Source organism: Numenius arquata, chromosome 11, assembly GCF_964106895.1.
Source record: "Numenius arquata chromosome 11, bNumArq3.hap1.1, whole genome shotgun sequence".
Taxonomy (NCBI): domain Eukaryota; kingdom Metazoa; phylum Chordata; class Aves; order Charadriiformes; family Scolopacidae; genus Numenius; species Numenius arquata.
In genome coordinates this window covers 42605987-42631778 of record NC_133586.1, presented here as the reverse complement: position 1 = coordinate 42631778, position 25792 = coordinate 42605987, and the positions used below count along the sequence as shown (strand labels likewise).

Below are 25792 nucleotides of genomic sequence, written 5' to 3'. Positions count from 1 at the left end.
TTTCAGAGTGAATGTGCAGGATGTGAAAGTCCAGATTTAGACCCTGTGGTAGAAAAAAAAACGGCAGAAAACAAGAGCAGTGCCTTGGGTAAGACGCTTGTAGCATTCATCCTGGAATGAAAGATGCTGGAAATGAATGAAAAAATTTTCTTCTGAATTTTGAAACCGTCATGTTGATCTGGGCTATTTTCCACCCACCCGTGCAGTCATCTTCGGCTGTTGTCACTTGCTTAGTTGATGGATTTTTCTTGCAGGATGCTGTAGTGTTTATTTAAGTAGGTAAGGGCATTTTCTGCCTTGCCCTTGAGAGTCACTGGGGATTTTTAGTAATTCCCAGCCTCGCCTGCAATGATGGGACTTGCAAAGGGCATCGCCCCTCCTTGTTCACGGATCCCGATGCCATCTGAGCCCTCTCCTTCCTTGTCTCTTGCAGTCCAACAAAGTTCCCGTCGTGCAGCCGTCCCACGGAGTCCACCCCCTCACCCCGCTCATCCCTTACAGCAACGACCATTTCAGCCACGGCTCCCACTCGCCCCACTTGCCCGCCGACATCAACCAGAAACAAGGTAATGGCACTGCCAGGGAATCGGCGTGGTGGGACGGGGACGGTGCTGGAGACCACTGAGATCAAGGCTGTCACGTCCCTGGTGCCAAATCCATGGGAAGAGTCAACAGCTTTGTTGAACTGGGGCATTGCTGAGCAGTGGGAGTTTATTTAGCTTATTGGCAATGCTTTGTAATCCTGGTTGAGAGGAGTTTGATATCGAAAGTGCCAACCCTGCTGATGAAGGGTGCTCGGTTCTCTCTACAAGCTGTCCTGGAGCTTGAGACCAGACCCGAGGTGATGCGTAAGAGTCAACCAGAAAATGGAAAGTAATCTTTCCTTTGACTCATACCCAAACTATTGTCAGGTTGTCATTATGAGAAAATAAATGCTTGAAACAGGAAATATTTTGACTAAACAGGATCGGGGTCTGACAGCTAACTGGATTGTTATGTGTGTGTGTCCGTAGCCACACGTTATGCGGTTGCCACACGCTTTGGCTCTTTGGGTTCCTGTGTGAGTCCAGGACACGTCAATTAGCTCGTGAGGCTACGGAGGAAAGTACAGTAGGTAGAGGTTAAGCCCTGAGCTGTAAAATATAGGTAGGTGCACAGGAATTCACCCCAGCCCATCGTTCTTCTGGGTTACTGGCAAGCGGAGTGTGAAATCAAACTTTTCTCAACCTTCCGTTAGCACAACAGAATCTTTCAACGTCTGTTCAGATTACCCAGGCCTCTGCACAAACCTGGTCTTGATTTCAATGTGAAAGTGAGCAAATTGAGAGTTTGCGTCACGGCACATTCGGGAAGGGATATGGGGTCCATCAGAGATGAGAAATCAGTGCGAAAAGAGAGGCACAAAATCAACTAGGGTGATTTGGGCAAAGGCCTCCACCCAACAGCGATCCAAACTGCACCCAAGAGCGATCCAAACTGCCCCAGAGACATCAGCTTCGCCAAGTCAACATCATTGCTAAAACGATGGGGTATCGAGGATGCTCTTGGCTGGAGGACGTGCTGAATTATCCCTGCTCTGAACCCAGAGGCCACGTTCTGATCACAGGGATGCTGATGGAGAGGTCTTAGGTCCAGTGTAAGAAATACCCAGGCCCATCCTGGTTTTCTTCCAGCCAGCACATTGCTTGGCAGCCACCAGAGCATGATAAACTCAGCAGAAAAATATGAAGAGTTAACAAAATAAACCCCTTAAAAGCTCAGCTAATGGCAGATTTCCAAATCTCCAGAGGAAGCATGCAGATTTCGAAGTCTCCTGTGAAGGCAACCCGACGCACCTTCCTTCAAGCTGCCTTTGCAGATGCCTTTCGGAGCACAAAGCCCCTCCTGAGCTGCCTCCAGGGTCTCAGCGTGTGCCTGGGAAGCCTTAAGCAACGCAGGAGCAGCTCACCCAAGGGATGAGCTGGTAATATCCCTGTGTGGAGGCCACGGTTGGCACTGGAGTAGTCCCCATGCATCCATCTCTGCGGTGGGCCAGTAATTCTGGGAAGCTGGCTGCACACCCTCTGTGCAAGCAATTCCCAGTCTGCCCTTTCCCGTTTAGCCTGTACATTTACATCGGAGGCAGGGGAGGTCTGTCCATCCCAGAAATCCCCCCAAATCCTATTTGTGGAGGTTTCAGACCATCATCCTCAGCTGGGACCTGCCTCCGTGGTGCAGCCGTGATGAGCTCTGCACGCCCCATCCCTGCTGCTGGGGCCAGGGTTTCCTTCCCCGTTCATTCTGGATGTGTCCCATCTCTGTTTTCATCGCCAAAATACCTCCCATTATCACCGAGCGTAAGCGCTTGAGAGTCACCCCCGTACTCATTCTCACAGCATCCCTTTAAAAGTATTTCTCGGTAGCCCAGGGACACGCAGACAAGGAAATACAAGCAGGATCTTCTGAGTCAGTGGCTGGTGGTGCCCTAACCACCGGGCCAGCGAGAACAACTTGTGCTCGGGCTTTCGCAACTTGTGTTGTTGGAGGTCCAAAGCTCAGGAGATCCTGGCAGCTGCCTCACGCAGGTGCTGGTTTGGTTTGACCTTTCGGGGGGCTGCTGCGTCCCACCTGAGCGCAGCTGTAGGTGAACCTCACGCTGAGTTACGTATCCCATTCAGTTCAGTTATAGTTGTATTTTAGCTGACTCCTAATAAGACGCTTGGAATCTGTTGGTGTCATTCCCAGTTCATCACACCTAGGAGAATTATCCAGACTTTGGAGTTTGCAAACTGCTTGCAACCAACCACCAATTTATCCAATGTGTTTATTGCCTGGGACAGCTGCTGGACAATCTCTGTCTGTGATTTTTTGTCTGGGGCTGGTTAGCAGGCAGCATTACACGATGCTGCAGCAGAGCTCAGCCCCCAATTCCACCCCCCCCACCATTTTTCCAGTCCGGGGGTCAGCCGGGGGCTGCCATTGCTGGCAGTGCTGTGGTTGTCTGAGTCCCACCCGCAGCCCTGTGCTCCACGGGGCTGTTTTCAAGTCCTGGTAGAAGCGGGGAGATGCTGCGGCTGTCTCCTCTGGCTGTGCTGCCCGTGCCAGCGGCTTTGAAGCTCGCGCAGGGATTCCCCGTGCGCAGGGTGAATTCCCAGCTGGCACCATACCCACTTCTGCCATTCCCTGGCACCGACAGAACCCACGAAACCATTGCTTTGAACGGAGACTCAAATTGTTTAAAATGGAGATAGAAGTGATGCCTGCTGGAGCATCCCCACTGGCCGCTCCTGGGGGGTCCTGGGGGTGACTGATGGGAAGGGGGGGCTTTGACCATCATTGTGCACCTGAACAGGGCAGAGGGATGCCCGGAGTCCAACAAATCCTTCCCAAAGCAAGTTGCTGCTTGGCCCCAGGGGTGGCACAGAGCAGGGATGATGCTTGTGCAGGAGCAAACGGCCTTCCCCACCCCAGTACACGAGTGTCTGGGATTCTGCAGGAACGTGGACGACCCACCACATCCCCACAGAGAGAACCACAATAATAAAAAGGGCAATTAAAATCCCCTGCCACTTGCAGACAGCTCTTTCACATCTATTCCCTGCTGCCCGCAAGTGCCCGTCGATGGAGCAGCCCTGGGGGGGGTCAAGAGAGTGGTTCGGGTCCAACTCATCTCCTTCTTCTTTCTCCCAGGAGTGCACCGTCCTTCCCAGACCTCAGACATCCCTGGTTTCTACCCCCTCCCTCCCGGTGGAGTCGGACAGATCACGCCGTCGATGGGATGGTGAGTGTGGAGGGCTCAGCCCCACGTAGCCCCCAGCCCACCGGCTGCCCCCTGCGGGGCACGGTTTATAGAACAAACCGCCGTTCTCCGTAACCTCCATGGTCCAGCTTCATCCTTCCTGCGTGCTGTGTGATGGGGAGGAGGATTCAGCCCTGGTTTAGGGATGGGGAGCAAATCTTCAGAGAGGCTTTGTCCCAGCTGGGGCATCCCTGGAGTGGGGTTACAACCTGCCCAGTTCAAAACTCTCTCCTGCCTGTGCGGGTTGGGAAGCCCAGGGAGAGCTTCCTACTCGCCTCTCCTAATCGCAAGAAAAGCCTCTCTTTTTGAGTAGGAGGTAGTTTTCTCCCTCGCTGGGGTTTTCAGCACAAACAGTGCTTTCCCTGAGTGTGTGTAATCTTAATGGGATGCTCCATCCTCTGGGCCATGGTGCTTCTCGGGGTCTGAACACGCAGGGAGAAATAAGTGGTGGCAGAGTCCTGCCCAGCAAACGACCCTGGTACCCACAGCCTGGCCCTGGCACAGCCAAATCAGTGGCACCCTCTGCCCCCGGGGGGGACGGGAAAGGAGGGACCGTGAGCTGGGGCACTCCCAAAAAGTCCCTCCTGCATGAGCCAGCCCCAAGGAGCATCCCAGAAAGCAGAACCTGTTGGGAAACCTGCCCCGGGGACACGAGTTAAAAACACACTGGTCTGTGCTCTGTGGTCATCGCCGCTGGCTGTTGTCACCGCGATCGTAAGGACACCAAGGGAGCGGTGCCGTGTGGGCACTATCGCTCTTCAGATTGATTTTTAATCCCGGTCGGTGACACGGGGACCTTTCAGAGGCTCACGGGGAGGCTGGTGGCTGCAGGCAGGGGGTCAGGGTGGCCGGGACATGGGGACAGTGTGAGGACTGGTGTTGGGGGATATGGTATAGGGGAGAACTTTGTAGTGTAGGGTAGATGGTTGGACTCGATGATCCCAAGGGTCTCTTCCAACCTGGATGATTCTATGATTCTATGACTGCGATGGCGGGGGCAGGCGGCCAGATCCTCCCTGGTGCCAGCTGATAAAACCCCCCGCAAAGCCCGGCAGAGACCTCCAAGACATACTGCAAAAATTGGGAGAGGCAAAGCGTATTAAGACACAAAGTAAAATAGTAGCTTTTTGTTTTGTTTATGAATTTCACGTTCCAGATATTTAACCACAAGGAAACAGAGGCTGTGGCCTTTGATACAGAGTTTGGCTTCAAAGAGATTACATTTTGCCTTCTGTGCTAAATTTGCTACTCTTGGGCGATGATTTAACTCCTCGTATGATGTGATTCATCCTCAGGAAAAACAAGTACTGGGGTGACTGTGCTGTAACATGAAAGAAATAGTTGGGGGGTGAGAAAGGAGCCTGTTTGCTGAGTGCAAGGTCCACTCTTGGGGTGGTGGGATGCTGTTAAGGGCAGCCCTGGGCGTGCAGAGGGAAAAGAAGTGTGGGTTGGACAGAGGTTTTGTCGGTGGGTGGGTGGCGGAGGGAGTTTGTGCTGCTGAGAGCTGCTCCGGCATCTGCGGGGCTCGGCATCCTCGAGCAACTTCGTCAGATGCCTTCATTAGTGACTAATAGGGCAGATATGGTAAAACAGCAAACAGCCTGATGGAGCAGAGAGCAGCCCCTGGAAGTGTGTGTGTCTAATAGAGCTTCTCCTCATCCAAAATTTACAGGAAGTGCCCCAAAACCTCTCCTGAAGTGCCCAGTCCTCACATGGGTGCAGAAGCGGCAGCGTTGACCCTGTGCTGGAGGCAGCGGGCAGCAGGGGATGCTGGTGTCAGGGATGCTCGTGCCAGGGATGCTCGTGTCAGGGATGCTCGTGTCAGGGATGCTCGTGCCAGGGATGCTCGTGTCAGGGATGGTCGTGCCAGGGATGCTCGTGTCAGGGATGGTCGTGCTGGGGATGCTCGTGTCAGGGATGCTTGTGTCAGGGATGCTCATGTCAGGGATGCTCCTGCCAGGGATGCTCGTGCCAGGGATGCTTATGTCAAGGCTGGTTGTGTCAGGGATGCTCATGCCAGGGATGCTGACACCGGTGCTGCAAAGCCAGGGCAGCCGCGCACAAGAAGGAGCTTTTCCTCCGTGAGCCAACAGGCAGGAGCTGGGCAGAAACGGGCTTTGTTCTCACCGAGCGCTTCGGGAGGAGGAGCTGCCATCACTCTCTCTGTAATTAGCTGGGATTACAGTGGGATAAAAGCCTCTGAGAGTCCAGTCAAGTGAGTTTTGCTCACGGGAGCCTGGCAGCAAACATTGGCCGGGAGCCTGCGAACCGTGTCGCTCCCCGGGCCGAGCACCGGCAGCACCGTGGCACCCCCTCCACGGCTGTCCCCTGCCTTTTTTCCAACCACTTTCCCATCACCCGGGTGCTACGGGCTGTAACTGCGCGTCCCCGACCATCAGGGATCGATTCTGCCGTGGCGTTAACCTGCACATCAGAATCCCTGTGGGTGAAGCTGCCGATGCCCGGCTCCTTTTCCACCCTGGTATCTCAGCCTTTGCGGGAACGCGTGTCGCTTCTGGATTAGCTCCCAGTCTTTTCTCGGCCCTGGGGCAGCCGCCTCCGACTTCAAAGGTTGTTTCGGTTTCCCCGTGCGCGGTAGCACACTTGGCTGTTTGTTGGTGTGTTTATACCCGCCGACATCTAAGGGTGGGAGAGGGCTTCTGCCTGGCAGGGTGTAAACAGCCCCGCCGCCTCGCCCGCCTTTCCGACAGACAGATCCTGCAGATTTCGGTCAAGCCAAGACACAGCAGCTCCCGGAGCGGCAGAAACACAAACCTCCTTCCTCCCCAGCGCGGCTCCGGGGGCCTGACCGTGCTGTCCTTATTCCTCTTCGGGGCAGAAACTGTCTTGAGCCCTGAAAAATCCCTGGCGTCCAGGAGCTTGGTCCTTCGCAGGGCACTGCACTGAATGATAACGGGCTTTTTTTTTACTAATTGGAGCTGAAAATAGCTGGTGCTGGTCTTAGGCACAGCCTGGCCATGGCTTAAACCCATGCAGAGCACGAGCATCTGCATGGGTTTAAGCACCCCATCGCGTCCTCTTCGGGCTTCCCAGTTTCCATGCACAGTTTTAGCATCTTTTGGCAGGTTTGCAGAAGAAGCCAAGGTAGTTTTGAGCGATATCCATATGAAAACGAGGGGGGGGTTTTCCCTGGCTGGGAACGAGGAGGAACTTCCTGCATAGTTATTTTCCTATCTCAAAATGAATTTCCAGCTCCAGGTCTGGTACCTGCCCGGTCTCCAGCGTGAAATAACTTTCCAAAGAAACTTAGGACTGAGCTTTTAGCTTGTTTAAAAATGATGGGCATCTTTTTAGGGATGCGCTGGGGGAACCAGAGCCTTTCTGAAGTGTGTACGAGGGCAGAGTAGGTGCTTTCTCTCTGGATACCGGGAAAGTCCCGTGCTTGGGCATCCTCCCGGTGCAGCCTGTGACTGTGCAGCCTTTTGTGCATCACACAGAGAGAGACTCTGACCAGGCTTTAGTTTTTTGGTCAAACTGTGCTCTTTTAAGCAACTTTTTGTGTGCAATAGCGACGTCTCCTCATTTTTCAGCACACACCCCCCCCAGCATTTTGCGTTTTACCAGGATGAACTCCAAGCTGCAGCGTTACCCAGCACCGGGGATGGAGGGGGGGTCAGAGTTGGATCCAACCGTTGCAGGGAGACCCGGCTTCCCCCAAAATAAAGCCCCAAGTCCCTCACTGCCCCTTGAGCCCCGGGGGACACCCTGAGCATCCCACCAGGCAGAGCTGCGGGGGCATCGGTGTTCTGAGCCCCCTTAGCAAAGGGTATCTTTAGGAAACGCCACGTAGCTGTGGATACTTTATAGACTCTTTCTTCCCGATCCCAGGCAGAGCCAGTCTGTCTATCCGCTCCCGTCATGTGGATTTAGACAGCCGTACTCGTCAGCGCTTTCTCCTGGGGCTTCTTTCTCCAGGTGAGTATGAGCTGTGTGAGACAGGGCAGCAGCTCGGCTGGTCTCGCAGCTTGCAGTCTGTGCAGCAGGAGCTTGCAGCAGGTCACGGCCACCCAGGGACGGCCACCCACCTTCCCCAGGGCCACCGTGGCAAGAGAAGGCTCTTTGAGGCAGTGTCTGGTCCAAAGGGCAGTCAGGGCAATGTCCAGCGTCCCAGGAGGATGCACAACCATTGGGTTCTCATCAGCAGAAGTCAAAACAAAGTCAGAAATCACTCCTTCAGCTCAGCACTGGGAAAAGGGGGTGGAATCTGTTCCTCAGGATTTTGCTCCTTGTCACTAACCCTAATCCTGAATATACCCCTGTGGCCACCACCGCTGAGTTTTGCTCTGCAGACCCATCTGTTCCACTTGGTCTCAGCCTTACAAGCAGGACAGGCAGTGGGCAGGTACTTGCCTTCCCCCCATGGACACAGCTACTTGCTGTCCCCCCATCAGCACAGCTACTTGCTGTCCCCCCATGGACACAGCTACTTGCTGTCCCCCCATGGACACAGCTCAGCCCTCTGAGACATAAGTGTGTAACACAGCCCTGGACCATTTATACTACAAGTTTATGGTCACCCAGGACCAAATTTTGCCTTCTGTAAATACACCCAGACCCCAGTGAAGTCCTGGTGAGAGAAATACATCCCCTGTGGATGGAAAAGGCAGAGCCCAGCTCCTCCGGGTGTGCTGGGGGGCAAAGCCCCCCTGGCTCCAACGAGATGATCATTTGAACAAAATGATCTTTAAGGTCCCTTCCAACCCAAACCGTTCCATGCCTGTGCCCGCTGTGTGTGCTCACGCACCGGCTTTCGCTTCTGCTTTGTCTTGTCCTGAAGAGCCTTCAGCGGAGGTTTCCCACAGGAAAACCATGCAAACCCTTACCCCTGCAAGCCCGTAGCTGGGCAGAAACCTGGACCCATGCACTCCTCCATCCCGTAGCCCTGCAGCAGAGGTCAGCCCTCCTTGCTCACCGAGGCATCACTTTGCCCAGCCTCGAAGGCGAGAAAGGAGCTAACGGTTCCCCGGCGAGGCCCATCAGCCTCCCCGAGCCCGGCACGGGAGCTCCCGCTCACAGGATTTTTTGGGGTGGATTTTGCAGGGTTGCTGCAGCTGAGAAAGTACACCTGGTCAGATAAGGATCAGGCTGTGCCGGTGGATTAAATTAAACAGCTTTTCTTTTCGTGCCAGCATATCTAATGAACAGTTCATCTCCCATGGGCAATTCTGCCATCTCAAGCTGCAGTCATAAAGTGGCAAGCTTGGCAAAGCTGACGGCGCTGGCTTTACCCTCTAAAATTCTCAAGAGAGCTAATGAAGCTTGAAAGCTAGCGAGACCTCTGGTGATCTCAGTCCTGTGTTGGTGGAGAACATTGCTCAGGCAAGGTGCACCTCCTAGAGTTGCAGTTTGGTTCATGTTCAGACTTATGCTATTCCTGTTAAAAGAAAGGTGCGGGGTGGTCCTAATCTCTCCCATCCAAAGCCTTGGGTTGAGTTTGTTGTTCCTTCCTGCAGCGCTAATAAGATATTGCAACAAGAGAGAGCCAAGTAGCTGGAACCGCTGGTTGGAAGAGCCCTGGATCTCGGTCAGGCTGGTTTCCCGCTGCGGGAAACCCAGACCTGGCATCTTGGCCGGCCATGCCATCGCAGCAGGGACAACCCAGGGGGTTTGCTTTCCATGTCCTCCGCTTCCCGTCTGCTTCTGCCACGTCAGAGTGCCACCTCGTGAGACACACCGCTCCGCCTGGCTCCCCAGCGTCATCCTCATCATCCTCATCCTCGGCTCATCCGCTCTCTGTTGCAGGTTCACTCACCCGCTGATGCTGGGCTCCGGCATGCACACCACCGGCATCCCGCACCCCGCCATCGTGCCCCACTCCGGCAAGCAAGAGATGGAGCATTATGACCGAAACATGTAAGTTGGAAGTGCTGGAGGGCTCCTCAGCAGCCTTAGCACCTTAATGCCCATTTCATTTATCCCTATTAATGCTTCCCCGGATGGGGAGGATGGGTGAACACTGAGCTCTGCCTGCATCAGGCAAAGGCATGTGTCCGAGGTGCAGATCCTTCTGGAACAGGTTGCTCAGAGAGGCTGGGAATGCCCCATCCCTGGAGGGGTTCAAGGCCAGGTTGGATGGGGCTTTGAGCAACCTGGTCTAGTGGGAGGTGTCCCTGCGCAGGGCAGGGGAGTTGGAACTGTATGACCTTTAAGGTCCCTTCCAACTCAAACCATTCTATGATTCTGTGATCTCAAGCCCCCCACCGGCTTGTGCCATGGGGTGGGTTTGGCATCGAGTCTTCTGCTGAGCTTGGTGCCACCAGGCAGGTGGGCTGGAGGGTGGCTCTGATGCTGACAGCTCCTCTTTCCATCCCACCAAGGAAACCTCAACCAGAACCAAAGAGGGAGAAGGAAGCCAAGAAGCCCACTATCAAGAAGCCCCTGAATGCTTTCATGTTGTATATGAAAGAAATGAGGGCCAAAGTCATTGCCGAATGCACCCTGAAGGAGAGCGCTGCCATCAACCAGATCTTGGGAAGGAGGGTAAGAGCTTGGGGGGCTCAGTGCCATCGTCCCATCCAGCATCCCCATCCCTTGTGCTGCTCTTAAGCACATAACAAGCATCTGCTTTCAAACCCGGGTGCTCTTATCCCTTAAACACGCAGATTCAGGTGTGGTGGGATGGGCTGGGAGGGGACAGCGGGGGCCACCTCTCACCACCATGCTTGTCCTCGCAGTGGCACGCACTGTCCCGGGAGGAGCAGGCCAAGTACTACGAACTGGCTCGCAAGGAACGGCAGCTCCACATGCAGCTCTACCCTGGCTGGTCTGCCCGAGACAACTACGTGAGTGGCTGGCACGGCTCGGACCCCCTCCCCATGGCACGGCCAGAAACACCAGTTTGTCAACTGGTGTTTGCCAAACATCCCGCCTGTCCCCGGTGATGCCGGTCCTGATGGCACCATAGCTATAGAACTTCACATTTCAGGAGTATTTCGAACATCCTCTTGGCTCGTTGCCTGCCTATAGCATGAAGGTTTTATAGCTCCCCAGCTGCCAGACTGTCTGTCTGTTTATTGTCCGAGTAAATACAAGTAGAAAGGAAGAGGAACTTTTAAGTGATGAGGATGATCTTTGGAAATATCATTTTGTGGAAACTCACTGCTTTGTGCATCTCGGGCAGGAGCTGAGACACCTCCCTAGAGCACGGGGCAGAGATGTGGGAGGAGAAACATGGGGTGGGCTGGCTGGTTGGGGTGGGCTGAACAGGCACCCACAACCTGCTCAGCTCCGTTCCCTTTGTGGTAGCACCTCGTTTATCAGCTTTAAATCATGGGGCTGGGTATCACGGGCTCCGTAGCCCTGGGTACGAGATGCTGAGCCCGGGCACATGCTGCAGGTTTGGGGGGATTTGCCGAATTGTGGGCTGCTGCCTCAGCTCTGGGGGTTTAGAACTAGTGCAGGGTTTCTCATGGGAGCATAATAATAATGGGAAATAATTTTTTAAAAGGCAAAATAGGAAAGTATAAGCTGCTTTTTGTAGTGCAAACCTCAGTCTCGCAGGCTGTTCAGGTCTGATATTGGACTTTCCGTGGGGCTGATCCCAAGCAGCAGCCCCGTGTGTTGCAGGGCATGTCATTGGCAGTGGCAGGATGACAGTCCCAGAGTTTCTGTCTGTTCCTTTGGGGCTTTATCCCACCCCAATCTGTGATGATTATCATTATATACCCCTCTAGCATTATTAGAGGACCCTGACCAAATCAAGCACACCGTGCTCAAAGTACTCGTGTGCAACTTGAGCCAACGCAGACAACAGCTCTGCGAGCTCAACCCAGCTCTTCAGTGAGCCCGTTTCCCAGCCAAGGTTGCTGTTAGGGGAAAAAAAAAAACCCTTTCTAGTTTGAAAAAAAGGAAAAAAAAAAAAATCCCCCAAACCCAGCAGTGGGTGCTGAGTGCAGCAGCTGAGCCACACAGCAAATAGCAATGATTCTCAGCAATAAAAATTAACTAGTGCAGAGGGTCCTAAAACATGCTGAGTGTTGGGATCGTGCATTCCCGGAGCCAGAAGAAATTCCCGCCTTGATCTCCCCCGGTTTGGGCTGCAGCAGTCGATGCCAAACCGATCCCCAAGGTGTGAGCAGAGAAAAACCTGTGCTGTGGATTTTATAGAGACCTGACTTGACTGTACATCGTTGGCCAAAGGGACAAAGCTGCTTCACAGCTCACGGTGGTAGGGCCGACACTTGGGAAGCCTCCGGGCCACTCCATGGAACTTTTAAAGGTTGTTCTTAAAAAAAAAATTCATTTACTCTTAGCTATATTCATCACTTCAGCGGCACCGTGTTAAACGAGGTTGTATAAGTGTAACGGTACCACACTCTGGGTCTTTTCTAGTGGCTTTCTCGGCTGTTTTGGTCTTACATGCTTAACGAGCTCATTAGAAACCTGAAGCAAAGCACACGTAAGTCTTCAGGTTTCCATCCATCCGCGCAAGGGCTCTGCCCTTTGATCTAAGGCTCCGTCATTTCCCTCGCAGCCGCTTTCTTTCCCCTGGGAGCCGCACGGCGAGCACCCATCCAGCCCACCCTGACCACCAGAAAGCCCAAACTGCACCCGGGGTGAGAAAACACCCTCAAAGAGACCGAAAAAGCAAAATAAACAGAGGGCAGAGGTGATGTAGAAGAAGGAGAGGTTATGGGAAGCCCCCAGCCCATGTTTCCCTGCAGCAGCACAGGCATCCCTGCCTCTTTGAAGACTAGGAGCTCAGCATCCATATCCAGCTTTGCAGGATCAGTGCTGGATGCTGCCGCCCTCCGGAGCCCCCCTTGGAGATACCGGGGCAGCACCAAGGTGCTGCCCCGGTATCTCCAAGGGGGGCTCCGGAGGGCGGCAGCGTCCGTGGACACACATCTGGAGAGCATCAACCTCTGGAGAGCAAGGCACCATCTTCCTCCAAGACCCCAGCGCATCATCCATGGAAATCTCAATCCTGTAGCATCCTTCATCTTGGCACGGGCTGGTTCCTTGCTCCGGAAGAGTTTTCCTTCCGTAGCTACTCATCTGCAAAGGTTGACATTGGCTCTTCCAGCAGCTTCGGGTCTTGGGGTCATTGGAAGAGATGCTTTTTCTCTCCGGAGCATGAGGAGGGAGGAGGAAGAGGAGGAGGAGGAGGAGGAGGAATGTAGGTCACTTTTGCAGCACGTGATGCGGATACCGGGCAGGAAATACAGTTGCTCCCACACCGAAGAAAAAGCTTACCGCAGCTCGGAGCCTTCCACCTTCACTCAAACCACAACAAGTCATAGAAAAAGTCACGGGTCAAAGGCAGCCCTGCCAGCCGCCTGCTCCAGGCAGGCCCGATTTTCTCCCACCCCGCTGCGCCCTCGTTAATGATCTCGTTAGGAGGTGAGGGGAGTCGGTGTGTATCGTGAGTCAGAGAGGCAGTTTGGGGACAGAACTGGGTTTTCTTGTTAGTGAGGGAAGAAAATGGAAGAATGAGAGATGGGTCCAGAGCTGCAAAAGCATTGACATAGGGAAGATTATAGATAATAGATATTACTTAAAAATAAATTTCTGTGGGTTTCCCTACAATTTTCTTACCCTCTCGAAATCAGGGATGCTCCGCCTGGTAACATATTGTGGAGCGATTTCTGTGTGGGTATAAGGCACTACCTTCCAACACAGACTGGAAATAGGGAAGGTGCTAAAATGGTCCAAGTGCTTTTTAGAAACATAAAGAAGGAGAAGGAATAAGAATATGCCGGGGGGGAAAGGGGGGTATCAGCTGTTGATCAGACTGCTTCTGTTGCATGCAGTAAATCTTGGTTAATTCCATCGATCTAGTTAAACCTATTAATTAAATTATCAATTAATTAATTAAAGGTGTGAGGGGTGGGATTCCCCGGCGAGACCCATCAGGGTGGGCCGAGGAGGACTGGCAGGAGTTGGTGGGGGTGCTGAGCAGCACTGGCACAGGCAATGCGTTTAGTAGAGTTGTTTTGCATCCTCTTAATGTTTTCTCCTGTGACTTCTCAAGCAGGCTGTGGTGTAAATCGGGGTCTCAGCTGCTTTTGTAGCCTGGTCATGGGCTCCTAAAGCAGAGCCAGGGAGCAGCGTGTTGGGAAGAAGATGGAGCAGATGCTGGGGGTGGTGACAGGGACGCGGTCGCTGTCTCCTTGGAGTTTCTGTTGCTTATCAATACTTAAAGGGTGGGTGGCAAGAGGATGGGGGAGTCTTTTTTCAGTGGTGCCCAGGGACAGGACAAGAGGAAATGGGCACAAACTTGAACATAAGAAGTTCCACCTAAACATGAGAAGGAACTTCTTTCCTGTGAGGGTGGCAGAGCCCTGGAAGAGGCTGCCCAGAGAGGTGGTGGAGTCTCCTTCTCTGGAGACATTCAAACCCTCCTGGACACATTCCTGTGCAACCTGCTCTGGCAGGGCGTTGGAGTGGATGGTCTCCAGAGGTCCCTTCCAACCCCTGTCGTTCTGTGGTTCTCACGTGAATCTCGTGCCGGGTGGTTTTGGTGTGCTGGGGGTGTGTGAAAACGCCTGTGGCGCTGGATCTGGGGGGACTGGGAATGAGGGGCTGTTCCTGAGCGAAGGTGGATGCCCAGAACACATTTGTGCTGTGTCAAAGGCAGCTGTTGGGTGTGCACAAACACAACCGCGGGTGGTCACTTTGAGAATTCCTCCTGGTTTTCTTTTCTGGAGCACTGGACTGGGCGGTTGGGCAGAGGAAAGGGATGTCCATGTAGATAAACCCGTGCGGGTCCCCTTGCAGCGATTCCCAGTTCATCTCGCCCTGGAACGTGCAGAGCCGGTGGCACCGTGGCTGCTCCAGCTGAGGACCTGGCCCCTCACCTGGGCTCCCCCCTCACCCCATCCAGCCCCCCCAGACCCTGCGCAGCCCCCGCGGTCTCCTGAGAACAGGGACTAATAGCCTTTCCTTTGGTTCCCTAGGGGAAAAAGAAGAGACGAACACGGGAAAAGCAGCAAGATTCCAACTCAGGTCAGTGCCTGCGGCTCGGTGGTTGTCCATTTCTGCTCAGAGGGGATAATCCGAAGCAGTTGTCGTGTTTTACCATGTTTTCTTTTATTCTCTTAAGCTTAACTAAAGAAATGCTTTTTTTTTTTTTTTTTTTAAGACGTGGTAAATTAACATTTCTGTGACTTTTTTGTAGACATGTTTGAATTATTACATGGATAGTGTGTGAAAACCAAAAATATTAGGCTTTGGCAAGTGCATAACTTCATATAAACTTAGTCTATTCAAAACATCCCCACAGAATGGCCCCACAGATACTATTAATTAAAGAAATTGCCTCTCAAATGCATCACTATTGCATGTGGGACTAAATGCAGTGAAAGGCTGAAGATCAACCATGAGACTATCCCAGATTTGGCGTTCATTTCAAAGTAACTTAGAGGTCAAGTCATACTACAAACCAACCAGTATCAGTCGCTTCCCTGCACCACCCTGATTATTAGAAAAGGCCCTTTTGCCAGATTTCAGCTGGTGACACACACATTCCCATCATCCAAGGCTATTCCTGTGCTGGCTTCTGAAGTATTTCTGCCATAACAGGAATAAGTAATATCTGTATCATTAAATATTCACGATAAGATATGGAGAGGCTGTCCTTGCCCACTATGGCATCATGTACACATGAAGTTAGACAGCCTGTTTTTCCCAGTATGTCCATTCTGTGGTTGCCTGTGGACTTACAAAGAGCTTTCCCCACTCTCCAGCCTGACGGCTCCTTACTGCTCATTGCTCTTATTTACTTTTGGATGAAATTAAGTCAGCCAGATGATGGGCTATTCGCTTTTTAAGTGACACGCTCGCGCTCTCTCCCTCCAGAAAAGCTCCTTGGGGAGGGTGCCAGGTCAGCCTGTTGCTCTCCTGGCCTTGCAGACCCACGCAAAGACCTGTCACACCTCAGCTGGGGACTCCAAGGTGCACATCTGCTTCAGATGTTGGCCAGGACGTGGGCGTCCAACTCTGGTCTTATTGCTGTGGATTACACATCCACGCGACCAGCACCCCACAGCCTGCATTCATTCATAAAACTCAGGTTGTCTCATTAATTTAATGAATCGCTGCTGGATGAGCTCTTTGAATTGTCCATAAAAAAAGCAATTTCATGACTGGGTCCCAGTAATATCTCCAGTTTAGTTAGAACTGTTGATCTCACCCGGTGCCTAGGCTGGTACAAGCGTTTAAGCTTTTATGTAGCGTATATAGATATTTTTATATATCTATATCTACGCTTTACGTAGTGTATATAGATATCTATATATCCACGTGTGTGATAATTTCACCTGTTACGGGCTGAAAACCAGCTGCTGGTCGTACACAACAGGAGACGCCGGTGGTGGCTGAAAGAGGGAGCGTGAATCCGGCACAGAAAGGTGCTGTTCAAATCCATCGATAGCCCTAGAAAGAAAAAAAAACCATGATGTGCACGAAAGCAAACAGGGCTTCATCCTGAGGAGTCCCGGAATTATACAGCAAAACTCCAACGGTTTTAGGAAAGGCCGGGGAGAGTAGCTTTTCTGTGGACGCTGGAAGGGGAACGGTGGGGAGCAGAGCAGGATAACCCGGGCCTGGGTCTCCTCGGTGCTAACTCTGCTTTCAGCCTCTGCTTCTGCCACGTTTCCTCCTCTTCTTTTCCGTGCGCACTCCCAGCTCGCTGGCAGCCCCGTTTGGTCGCTGCCGGACAGGCAGGGAGCAGGTAAGGATGCAGACGGAGGGGGCAGGCAGCGCCTCTGGGGTTTGGCAGCTTTTCCAAAGCTAAGATAATTCAAAAAACTGTGGATTTCCCCATATTTCCCACAGCTGAGGCCGTTTCCCAAGCCTCCTCCTTCCCCAGCTGCCAGCAGTGATCACTGATATTTGCCTAATGATCACTTTTTTCCAGGAGAGGTGGTGCCAGCGCCGTTGCGGAGGAAAAAAAAAAAAAAAAAAAAAAAACCACAACCCAGAAATGGGATTGTAGTTCTGTTAGTCGTGTGTTCAAGTGGCTGAAATGATGTTGCCTCTTTTCTTCCTCCTGCTCCTCCTCCTCTTTGTGCCTCTGCCTTGCCCGCTCTCCGCCGCGCATGCTTCTGTGTTCAGATCCTGCCTCTCCTAAGAAATGCAGAGCTCGCTTTGGCCTCAACCAACAAACGGACTGGTGCGGCCCGTGCAGGTGTGTATCGGCATCTCCTCGCTGCTGGGGTGCTCCCGGGCCCCCCCTGCCTCGCTGCAGCCCTCCCAGCGCCGGCGGGGGGCTGCTCCGGCCAAACGGGGACGGGGTTTTCTCTGGGGCATCCTCCGGAGCTTCGGTCCCAGCTGCAAGGGTCAGGCTGCACCCTGGGTTTCTTCTCACACCCCCACCCCAGGGCAACGCGGGTGTAACGCTGGGGTTAAAAGCTTATTTCCAGGGTGGAGACCTCTGTCAGCCTGACGTGGGGCTTTCTTCCCCCATTAAAGCTTTCCCGTTGTAGAAATAGCACCCCAGGGCCAGCAGTGAGTGGTTAAGGGGGATTTTTATTTTTTTTTTTCCTATTTATACTAATGTGGGGTGGTTTTTTTTTTTCCCTATTTATACTGGGGCTAACCCTGTATTTAAAGATCCAACTCTTCTTGACCCTACAGTTTGGCAGCACCCAGCGTGGGGTGGGAGAGCATCGAGCAGTGGGACAGTTTGGAAGCCCCTTGGGCTTCTAGGGAACGGAGGTGGCCAGGAGATGTTAAAGCTCAGTGCACGAACCAAGCGTTACCTGGCTCGGGGAAGGGGGGGGCTGAAAATGCAACCAAAGCAGAAGAAGCTCCTGGGGGGGGCTTCCGGACCTGGGCACTGGAGTCTGGAGAGGCTCCAGCCTGGGCAGAGGTTTTCATAGCACTTTTTTTATGCCGATGCATCGAGGATTCTAGAAAAAGCTGGAAGTAATTGCTTAATGCGCTTAGCGCAGCTTAAAGGGACTAAAATCATTTGAGTCTACCCAAATCTGAACCCCACGGTGTCCCAAAGGCCACTGACCTTGCTGGCAGCCCGAGCCCAGGCGCCGGTGGCTGAGCCTAAGGTCCCCTGCCTGTCACCGTGTCCTGCGCCTCGGGGTGCCAGGCTGCAGCGAACCCCCCCAGCTCGCAGCGGGATGTCAGCAGGCACCCGCTTTTAAACTCCTAAGAATCTGGAAACTCATTAATACTTTACTTTGAACGTGCAGAGAGAGGGTTTTTGTCACCCCCGTCACTCGGAGGGCGATGCCACCGAGCTGAGCGCCCCGTACCGCAGCGCAGGGCACGACTCCGGCTCTTCGTTCTTCCTTCTGCCTTTGTTTGAACGCTCTTAATTCAGCTTCTCTGCGCTGCTTCCCAATTAACCTCGGCTGCTGGAGTGCTCGGAGACCTTTAGCATGCTGTTACGTGTTAACCTCTGTCTCTCCAACCCCGGTCCGTCACGGCTCTTCTGCAGTTCCCCGTACTAACGTGCCGCTGCCGGCCCAAGGGCTCCTGTTTTTCGCGCTCTGGTCACCGGCGGAGAGCATCACCGGAGGATTTCCACTCCACCGGAGAGGTTAACTGGTTGAAACTGGGTCTTGCTGCTCTAGAGCTTTACCCTCTCCCCCCTGGCCCTGGGCCGACGGCTCCAGGGTGCCGTAGTTCCTAAAGGGAGAGGAATAAACCCCTCCAGGGCTCCTTAAGGGAGAGGGATAAGCCTGTGGAAGAGCCACATCAGCCCATAGCCCACTAATTGGTTCATTAGCAGCAAGCTGGAGTATCAGATCTGCGGGTTTTTTTCCCCCTGTTATTTCAGGTGGAATCAGTGAATCGATGGCTCGGTTTGTATCGGGTCATTGGGACTCCCCATCCCGCAGCTCTTCCCGAGGTGTCCATGGGAAACCCGGCTCCTCCGCTGTGGGGAAACCCCAACCCCTCTAAAATACTCCCCCCTCTCCGAGTTAAATATTCCGTTAAAGCAGGGCCGTCGTGTTCCGTAGCGCGTTAATTAGATCGCCAGGGCTAACGATGAGACCGGCAGCAGTTAATAGCGCCGCTCTCCTTCCCATCGGGCGCAGGGTCACCTTCAACACCGGCTCGGTTCACGGCGCCTTCTACCACGGGGCTGGTTCTTCGTTAGTGAGCTCAGAGCAAGGTGTGCGCCCACGCCAGCCGGGGCTCCGCTTGCTCCGTTTCGCCCCAAATGAGGCAGCCGAGGCAGGGAGCCGGGAGGAAGGCGTTCCTTTCAGCCGTGAAGTCATTAATACCCTCTCCGGCAGAGGAGTTGGTCCCTCGCTGCTATGAAGGTGACACCTGGAGAGCTCTTCTGTTTAAAAACTGCACTGAGCTGCTCGAGGAGCCGTAGGAGGTGACGGGGAGGGACCTGGCGCACGGAGGGAAGGCAAAGTGGCTCCACACAGAGCACGGAGAGACGCGGGACAGCGCGAGGGACTGGGTCTGAGCGGCCAGGAGGAGTTAAAGTCATCCGGGTGTAGGAGGTGGCACCTGGAACTCAGGGTAGATATTCCTGGGTTTGATACTGAAGAGCAGAACTGTCACGGGATGGGGAGAAATTGTGCCCAAATCCAGTCCCAACAAGGATGGTGGAGGACTTGTTTGTAGGACTTTTAGAGACACACACCCCCCCCCCCCCAAATCATGACATAAGGACAAGTGGGGAACCTGAGTATCTTGGCAAGGGGGGGTTGGAACTGGATGATCTTTAAGGTCCCTTCCAACCCGAACCATTCTGTGATGCTAAGGGAGGCTGGTCCCCGCTCCCCGGGCGCTGCTGTCTTCGGGACCTTCCCAGTCCCAGCGGGCTTCTAACTGGGAAAGTGGGGCTAGGAGCAGAGAGTCACCACCGGGGGGTTACTTTTCTGTAAAAGGAGAAAAAAAAAAAAAAAAACAACAAACCCCCAAAACCCCTTTTTGTGAGTCAGTCTTCCCCAGGTGATGGGCTCTATTTGTCAGGCTCCACAGCGAGGGGGTGTGGAACCCAGTCCTCCCCAGTTCCAGGTCCTCCTTCGGCCTGACCACCCTCCCCAGTGTCTGTCTGGGGGGGTTCCTGGGCTGCGGGCACACGTTGCCAGGGCGTGTTGAGCTTCTCATCAAATGACCTCTTTATTTTGATTTCTATTACTGTTTTGATTTCTATTATTTTGATTTTTTTATTGTTACTTTATTATGGGTTTGATTTTTTTTATTCTTCTTGGATTTATTTTTAATTTATTTATTCTTTTGATATATTTCTTTATTTTATTATTGCATTATTATATTTTATTATTTTTATTTTTATCGTTATTTCCATTTTTATTACTATTTGGGGGGGGGGGGTGGTGTAATTCTTTTTATTTATTCACCTCCTCAGCCGGTGGCCGACCCCCTTGCCATTTGAATTCAACCCACACCGCGCAGTTGCAGCGGGGCGGGCGCGGAGCGGGCACCGCCAGCGCGGGTTTTGCGCGGCCGCGCAGAGCCCCCCCCCCCCATTTCCCCGCGGGGCCGCCGTTATGGCGCCGCCTGGCGGTGGCCGCGGAGCAGCGCAGCGGCCCCGGGCGGGGAGGAGGCAGCGTCCGGGCGGGGGTCGCGGTGACCGGGGGGAGCCCCGCTGGGGGGGTCGCGGTGACTTGGGGGACCCATTTGGGATTCGCAGTGACCTGGGAGGAATCCGGCCGGGGGGGTCATGGTGACTTGGGGGACCCATTTGGGGTTCACGGTGACCTGGGAGACCCAGCAAGGGACCAGGGGGAGCCCAGCCAGGGTTCACGGTGACCGGGGGGACCCCAGCTGGGGGTCGTGGTGACTTGGGGGACCCATTTGGGGTTCACGGTGACCTGGGAGACCCGGCCAGGGAACGGGGGGGCAGTGACCGGGGGGGGGTGAGCCTGGCCAGGGATCATGGTGACCAGGGGGACCCCAGCTGGGGGTCGTGGTGACTTGGGGGACCCATTTGGGGTTCACAGTGACCTGGGAGACCCGGCCAGGAACGAGGGGGAGCCTGGCCAGGGTTCATGGTGATCTGGGGATGCCCAGCCAGGGGTCACGGTGACTTAGGGGACCCATTTGGGGTTCACGGTGACCTGGGAGACCCAGCGAGGGACCGGGGGAGCCCAGCCAGGGGTCGTGGTGACCGGGGGGGACCTGGCTGGGGCTCATGGTGACGTGGGGGACCCATTTGGGGTTCGCAGTGACCTGGGAGACCTGGACAGGGGTTGCAGTCACCGGGGAGCAGCCCGGCCAGGGGTCATGGTGACTTGGGGGACCCATTTGGGGTTCATGGTGACCTGGAGACACAGCGAGGGACCAGGGGGAGCCTGGCTGGGGCTCATGATGACTTGGGGGACCCAGTTGGGGTTCACGGTGACCCAGACAGGGGTTGTAGTCACCGGGGAGCAGCCCGGCCGGGGGTCGTGGTGACATGGGAGACCCATTCGGGGTTCATGGTGACCTGGGAGACCTGGATGGAACCTGGATGGGAACCAGGGGGAGCCTGGCCGGGGTCGCGGTGATCCGGGGATGCCCGGCCAGGGATCACGGTGACTGGGGGGAGCCCAGCCGGGATTTGCAGCGACAGGGGATGCGTGGGGTGGGGGGTCCCCATCTTTGCACACCGGTGTGTGACCGTGCGCTCACCCTTTATTCACAGATAACTCTCTTCACTGTTCCTAGGAGGAAAAAGAAGTGCATTCGGTACTTACAAGGAGAAGGACGCTGTGCCAGCCCAGTTTCTTCCGATGGAAGTGCTATAGACTCCCCTCCCTCCCCTCCGGACGCGCTCCAACGCATCTCCTCTGCTTTTCCTTCAGACAAGCTCGCAGCCCCCGCCGACCCCGCGCCCAGGGAACAGCCCGACCCCTTCCCCGTCTCCGCTCACCTCCAAACCGCCGCCACCTCCTCTTCCTCTTCCTCTTCCTCCTCCTCCAGACCCATCACCAGGTGCTCCTCTGCTCCCGCAGAGTCCCCAACCTTCAGCGTGGCCTCCTCGGGGACATAGTCCCAAGCACCCGGCCGGGACACGGGGCACCGGGGATGCTCTCCCAACCCGGTTTCGCCGGAAAGGACCATCCGAATTTCCCCCCCTCGCTGTAGAACGTGCAAGTTTAGGCAACAAGGATGACTTTAAGGATGCTGGAAAACTCATCTGTTTATTTTTGGGTTTTTTTGTTGTTTTTTTTTTCCCTCTTTTCGGGGGGTGGGGGGTTAAGGATAAGCGATTTCAAAAAAAAAAAAAAAAGAAAGAAAAAAAAAGGAAAAAAAGAAAAAGGTAAAAAATAAGTACTTGCCAAAATTTAAAGTGCTGATGAGTAAACAAGCCTTTTGTCCCTGCCCTGTGCTGCTTTTTTTTGTTTGTTTGGGGTTTTTCCTGTTGTTTTGGTGTTTTTTTTTAACGGGGTGACCTTCGCGCATGGCAGAGCAGAGCCGAGCTCCCCAGCTTTGCTGCAGTAGGTGTAGGTGCTGTCACCCCCACCCCGCTGTCCCCTGTCCCCCTCCCCCAGCTGCACTCACACATCTCCCGGAGCCGTTAGACCACGGAGCTGGAAAAGCTGGAATAAGAGCATTTTTTTATTTTTTTTTTTAAAGAACAAACAAAATTCAATGTAGCGATGGTCTCTCATCTGAGCGAACGACAGAGAAATGAAATATTTAAACCAACGAGGTGAATTTTTTTTTTCCAACTTCTTGTTTGAGAACAGGAAGGGAATTGTTTACAGGTACCGGTCTCGGTGCGGACACGTCCCATCCCGTCCCGTGCAGGGGGGCAGAGGAGAAGGGACCACTAATGGCCCCCGGAGAGGAGCCCGGACCGGCCACCGAAGGTCCCCTTGCTCGGTTTGGGGTCACCCCTGCCATCAGGATTTGTCCCCAGGGGGGCAGGGGACGGCGCTGGCCCGGCAGCAGAACTCACACTACCCTCTGGCCTCCCTCTGTACCCACCCTCAGCAACATCAGAACCCTTTGGGGTTTTTTTTTTCATAATTTGGTGTAAAACCTTTAAAACCCCCTTATTCTGGCTTTTTCTAAAAGATCCCTCCACTCCCAAGGTGATGCCAAACCTCGACGTGTTCTCTCCAGCTTGAAAACATTGACCTGGTATTTTATGTATATTTTCAGCTTGATAAACACCAAAAAAAAAAAAAAAAAAAAACCAAAAAAAAAAACCACCACCGTGGGCAGATTCTGATCTCCCTGAACTGATGTAAATCCCAAATTAATCCCAAATTCTTGATTTACTTCAGTTTTACAGACTCCTCAGAGACCACAGTTTAGTCCAGGGTGGATTTTTTTCCTCCTCGAAAGAAATTTATCCTGTACCGCTGAAGAGAGAAAATAACACACCACGCAGAGGGAGATGGGGGGGGGGTATCTATATTTTTTTCTACTTTACAGAATAGGTTTTAGAGTATGGAATACAAATCCTGTAGTAATGTTATTGTAGAACTGCAAGAAATTTAAGATGACCTTTATAATGTACAAAATATTTTTATATTATTTTCTTTTTCTTAACAAAGGAACTTCTTCACAAACCCTAATTTTTTTACATTGGGTGAAACAGAACTTTTTAAACGAGTTTATGCCTCAAAGATTGAAAATTTAAAAAAAAAAACAAAAAAAAACCCCACAAAACCAAACCTGATTAGTCTGTAGAGCAGCTTTGGGTTTATTTCCCTTTATTTAGGTACTTTTGCTTATAGTAGCGTAGCTTTTTTAATCACCGTTTTAGTTTAGAGCTAAACCTATCGCTTTATTCCTCTCCCGGGTAAATGCAAGTTCAGAAGCACTGAATGAAAACTACGTGCACGAGCCTGAAAAAGTTTGAAAAAATGTCATTTTCCAAGTGTGACAGAGTCATTTTAACCCTTTGGAGAAGGAGCATTACCCGGACCGACTGCCAGCAGGACACTCGGTCGTGTACTTACCCCACTCCGAGGGTTAATTATATAGCACTAGATTAATAGGCAATCGGCTCGGGTTTTAATTATTTTAGCAAACTTAAAACCAACAGCACGTTCCGGCGCTGCACAGAGGAACTCAGCAGCCTTTTCCCAGCTCTGACATAGTCTCTTTTTATCTGTGATTTAGAAAATCACAATATTTTAGAAAATAAAACAAACAAAAAAAATTGCTTAAATAAAAAAATAGCCGTGTCTCAGCCCAGCATTTGTCACTCTGAGACCCTCTGATGTAGAGGTGGCAGCGAGCCTGGGCGCCACAGGTGACAAACGGGTCACGGTGGCCTTCTGTCACTCAACGCTGGCATCGTTTCATACCTGATGGGTATCTCGTGGTTGGATAAAACGTGTAACTGCAGCAAAGCAAAGGCAGGTATAACAGAAAAGGCAGGTACAACAGAAAAGGCAGGTGCGTCTAACGAAGAGCAGAGGAAGTTCAGGGGAGGGCCCTGGGCAGTGTCAAAGGGGGTGTCCCCACCAGAGCAGCCCAAACTCACGTCGGGACTCACCGGGACTCTCACCCCCTCATTTCAGGGCTCCCCTGGTCCCTCCCGCAGCACCAGGGATTCCTGCCTTGGTCCAGGTCACACCGACCAGCAAAAAGGACCATCCCTATCCCAGTTATTCCATCAGATTCCTGCAAAATCTCCCCCCTCGCCCCTTCTCCGGAGCCTTTCCTCGTGCACTCAGGGCACAGCAGCATCTCCATTAACCCACCGGTTTAGAGCCAGACCTTCCCCCCCGGTGCTTCCAGCTTCCGCAGTATAAACTCAGAATAGCCGCTCAGTAAAACCGCAACACCTTCAGTTTATACTGCTGGGACTGAGAAAATTTAACCTTTCTTCTTTTTTTTTTTTTTTCCTTTCCTCTCCCCAAAACACGAGATAAGAGACCTTTAAGCTGCCTGTTTCCAAGACAAAACACTGAGCAATGACCAACTTTCCTTACGTGCCCGATAACTAAATGCCAAAACAAAGTTATTTTTATTAATACCAAAAAAAGTGTCTTTAGAAATGCTATATGAAGTGTTACCATTTTACGTTAATACTCTGGGTTGTTTCTTTTTTTAATAGAAGGAAAACTTCACCCTTAAGCTTTTATCGCCACAAGATTCTTTTTTTTTTTTTTAAAGTTTTTACAGCAATTTCAACTCTTCTTGAAATAAGTCTTTGAATTCCTGAAATCAGTTTGAATGTAGAAGTCATGGAAGTACCACTTCGTTAAAGCAATTAAAACCACTGTATGTATGTAGCAGGGATAAATGTTTCACAGCTGTACTTTCATTTGTCCAATGACTATCCATCATTTGTTGTAATTTTTTTACTTCACTGAGTTTGTATTTTTTTTTTTTTTTTTTTTGGCTTTTATGTTCAAAGTATGTTTATAGCTTTATAAATAAAGAAATTGCCAGACTGGCTATTCAAAATAGGCCACTGGAAGTTATAATCCTATCACACCGTCAAATAACTATTTCTTAGAATTCAAGAGGTTCCTGCCTTTTTTCCCCCCCCCGAGCCATTCATACGCATAAAGAGTTTTTACGATAATTTCTAATAGTTTTCAGTGGGTAAGGCTGAAATAGTAAACCAAGACTAAGAAAAAAAATACCTTCTACCATCACTACTGACCCCTTGCCTTTCCTCTCCCTGCCCCACACGTAACCACTGTAGCCAAGAAGAGCCAGCCCTGAGCATGCCATGACCTTTTTTAAATTAAAAAAAAAAAAGAAAAAAAAATAGGTTAAGGCAGCCTCATACAAGTTAAACAGCAACAGAAAGTTTAACGGCGGGAAATTGGACACTCTCCCCCTTTCAAGAATTTCCTGACTACTAAGAGTACTAAAAATATATTAAAATATAAAAAGCTATATAAATAGCTTTTAAATATATATAAAATTCTATCTGTATAATATAAAAAGCACCCAGACTAGCTCTTTCTTCCACATGCTACAATCTAGACCTCCACACCTGCACCAGTATCAACAGCCAACTGGTACCACCCCAGAGCTTCAGCAGAAGCTCCACCATTAGAGCATCTGACCACCCACAGTTATGCTTTAGGCAAAATGTTCTAATGATTTCTAATAATTAGCAAGGCTCACCACAGGGTCACAGGT

General features: G+C 52.3%; 1 protein-coding gene across 3 annotated transcripts in view; it reads left to right on the top strand.

Moving 5' to 3' along the window:
- Positions 1-24841, top strand: part of TCF7 (transcription factor 7) — a 77942-nt gene extending 53101 nt beyond the window's left edge. Inside the window, exons 4-12 of one of the 3 annotated variants that reach the window (XM_074156691.1) lie at positions 434-566; positions 3670-3760; positions 9542-9652; positions 10117-10279; positions 10474-10581; positions 14698-14746; positions 16856-16928; position 17393; positions 24809-24841. In XM_074156691.1, the coding sequence (XP_074012792.1) occupies positions 434-566; positions 3670-3760; positions 9542-9652; positions 10117-10279; positions 10474-10581; positions 14698-14746; positions 16856-16928; position 17393; positions 24809-24841 (762 nt within the window). Of the gene's footprint in view, positions 1-433; positions 567-3669; positions 3761-7627; positions 7715-9541; positions 9653-10116; positions 10280-10473; positions 10582-14697; positions 14747-16855; positions 16929-17392; positions 17394-21394; positions 21944-24808 lie in introns of those variants that run through there. The other 2 variants (XM_074156694.1, XM_074156692.1) reach the window with 2 other exon arrangements.
- The last annotated feature ends 951 nt before the right edge of the window (positions 24842-25792 follow it).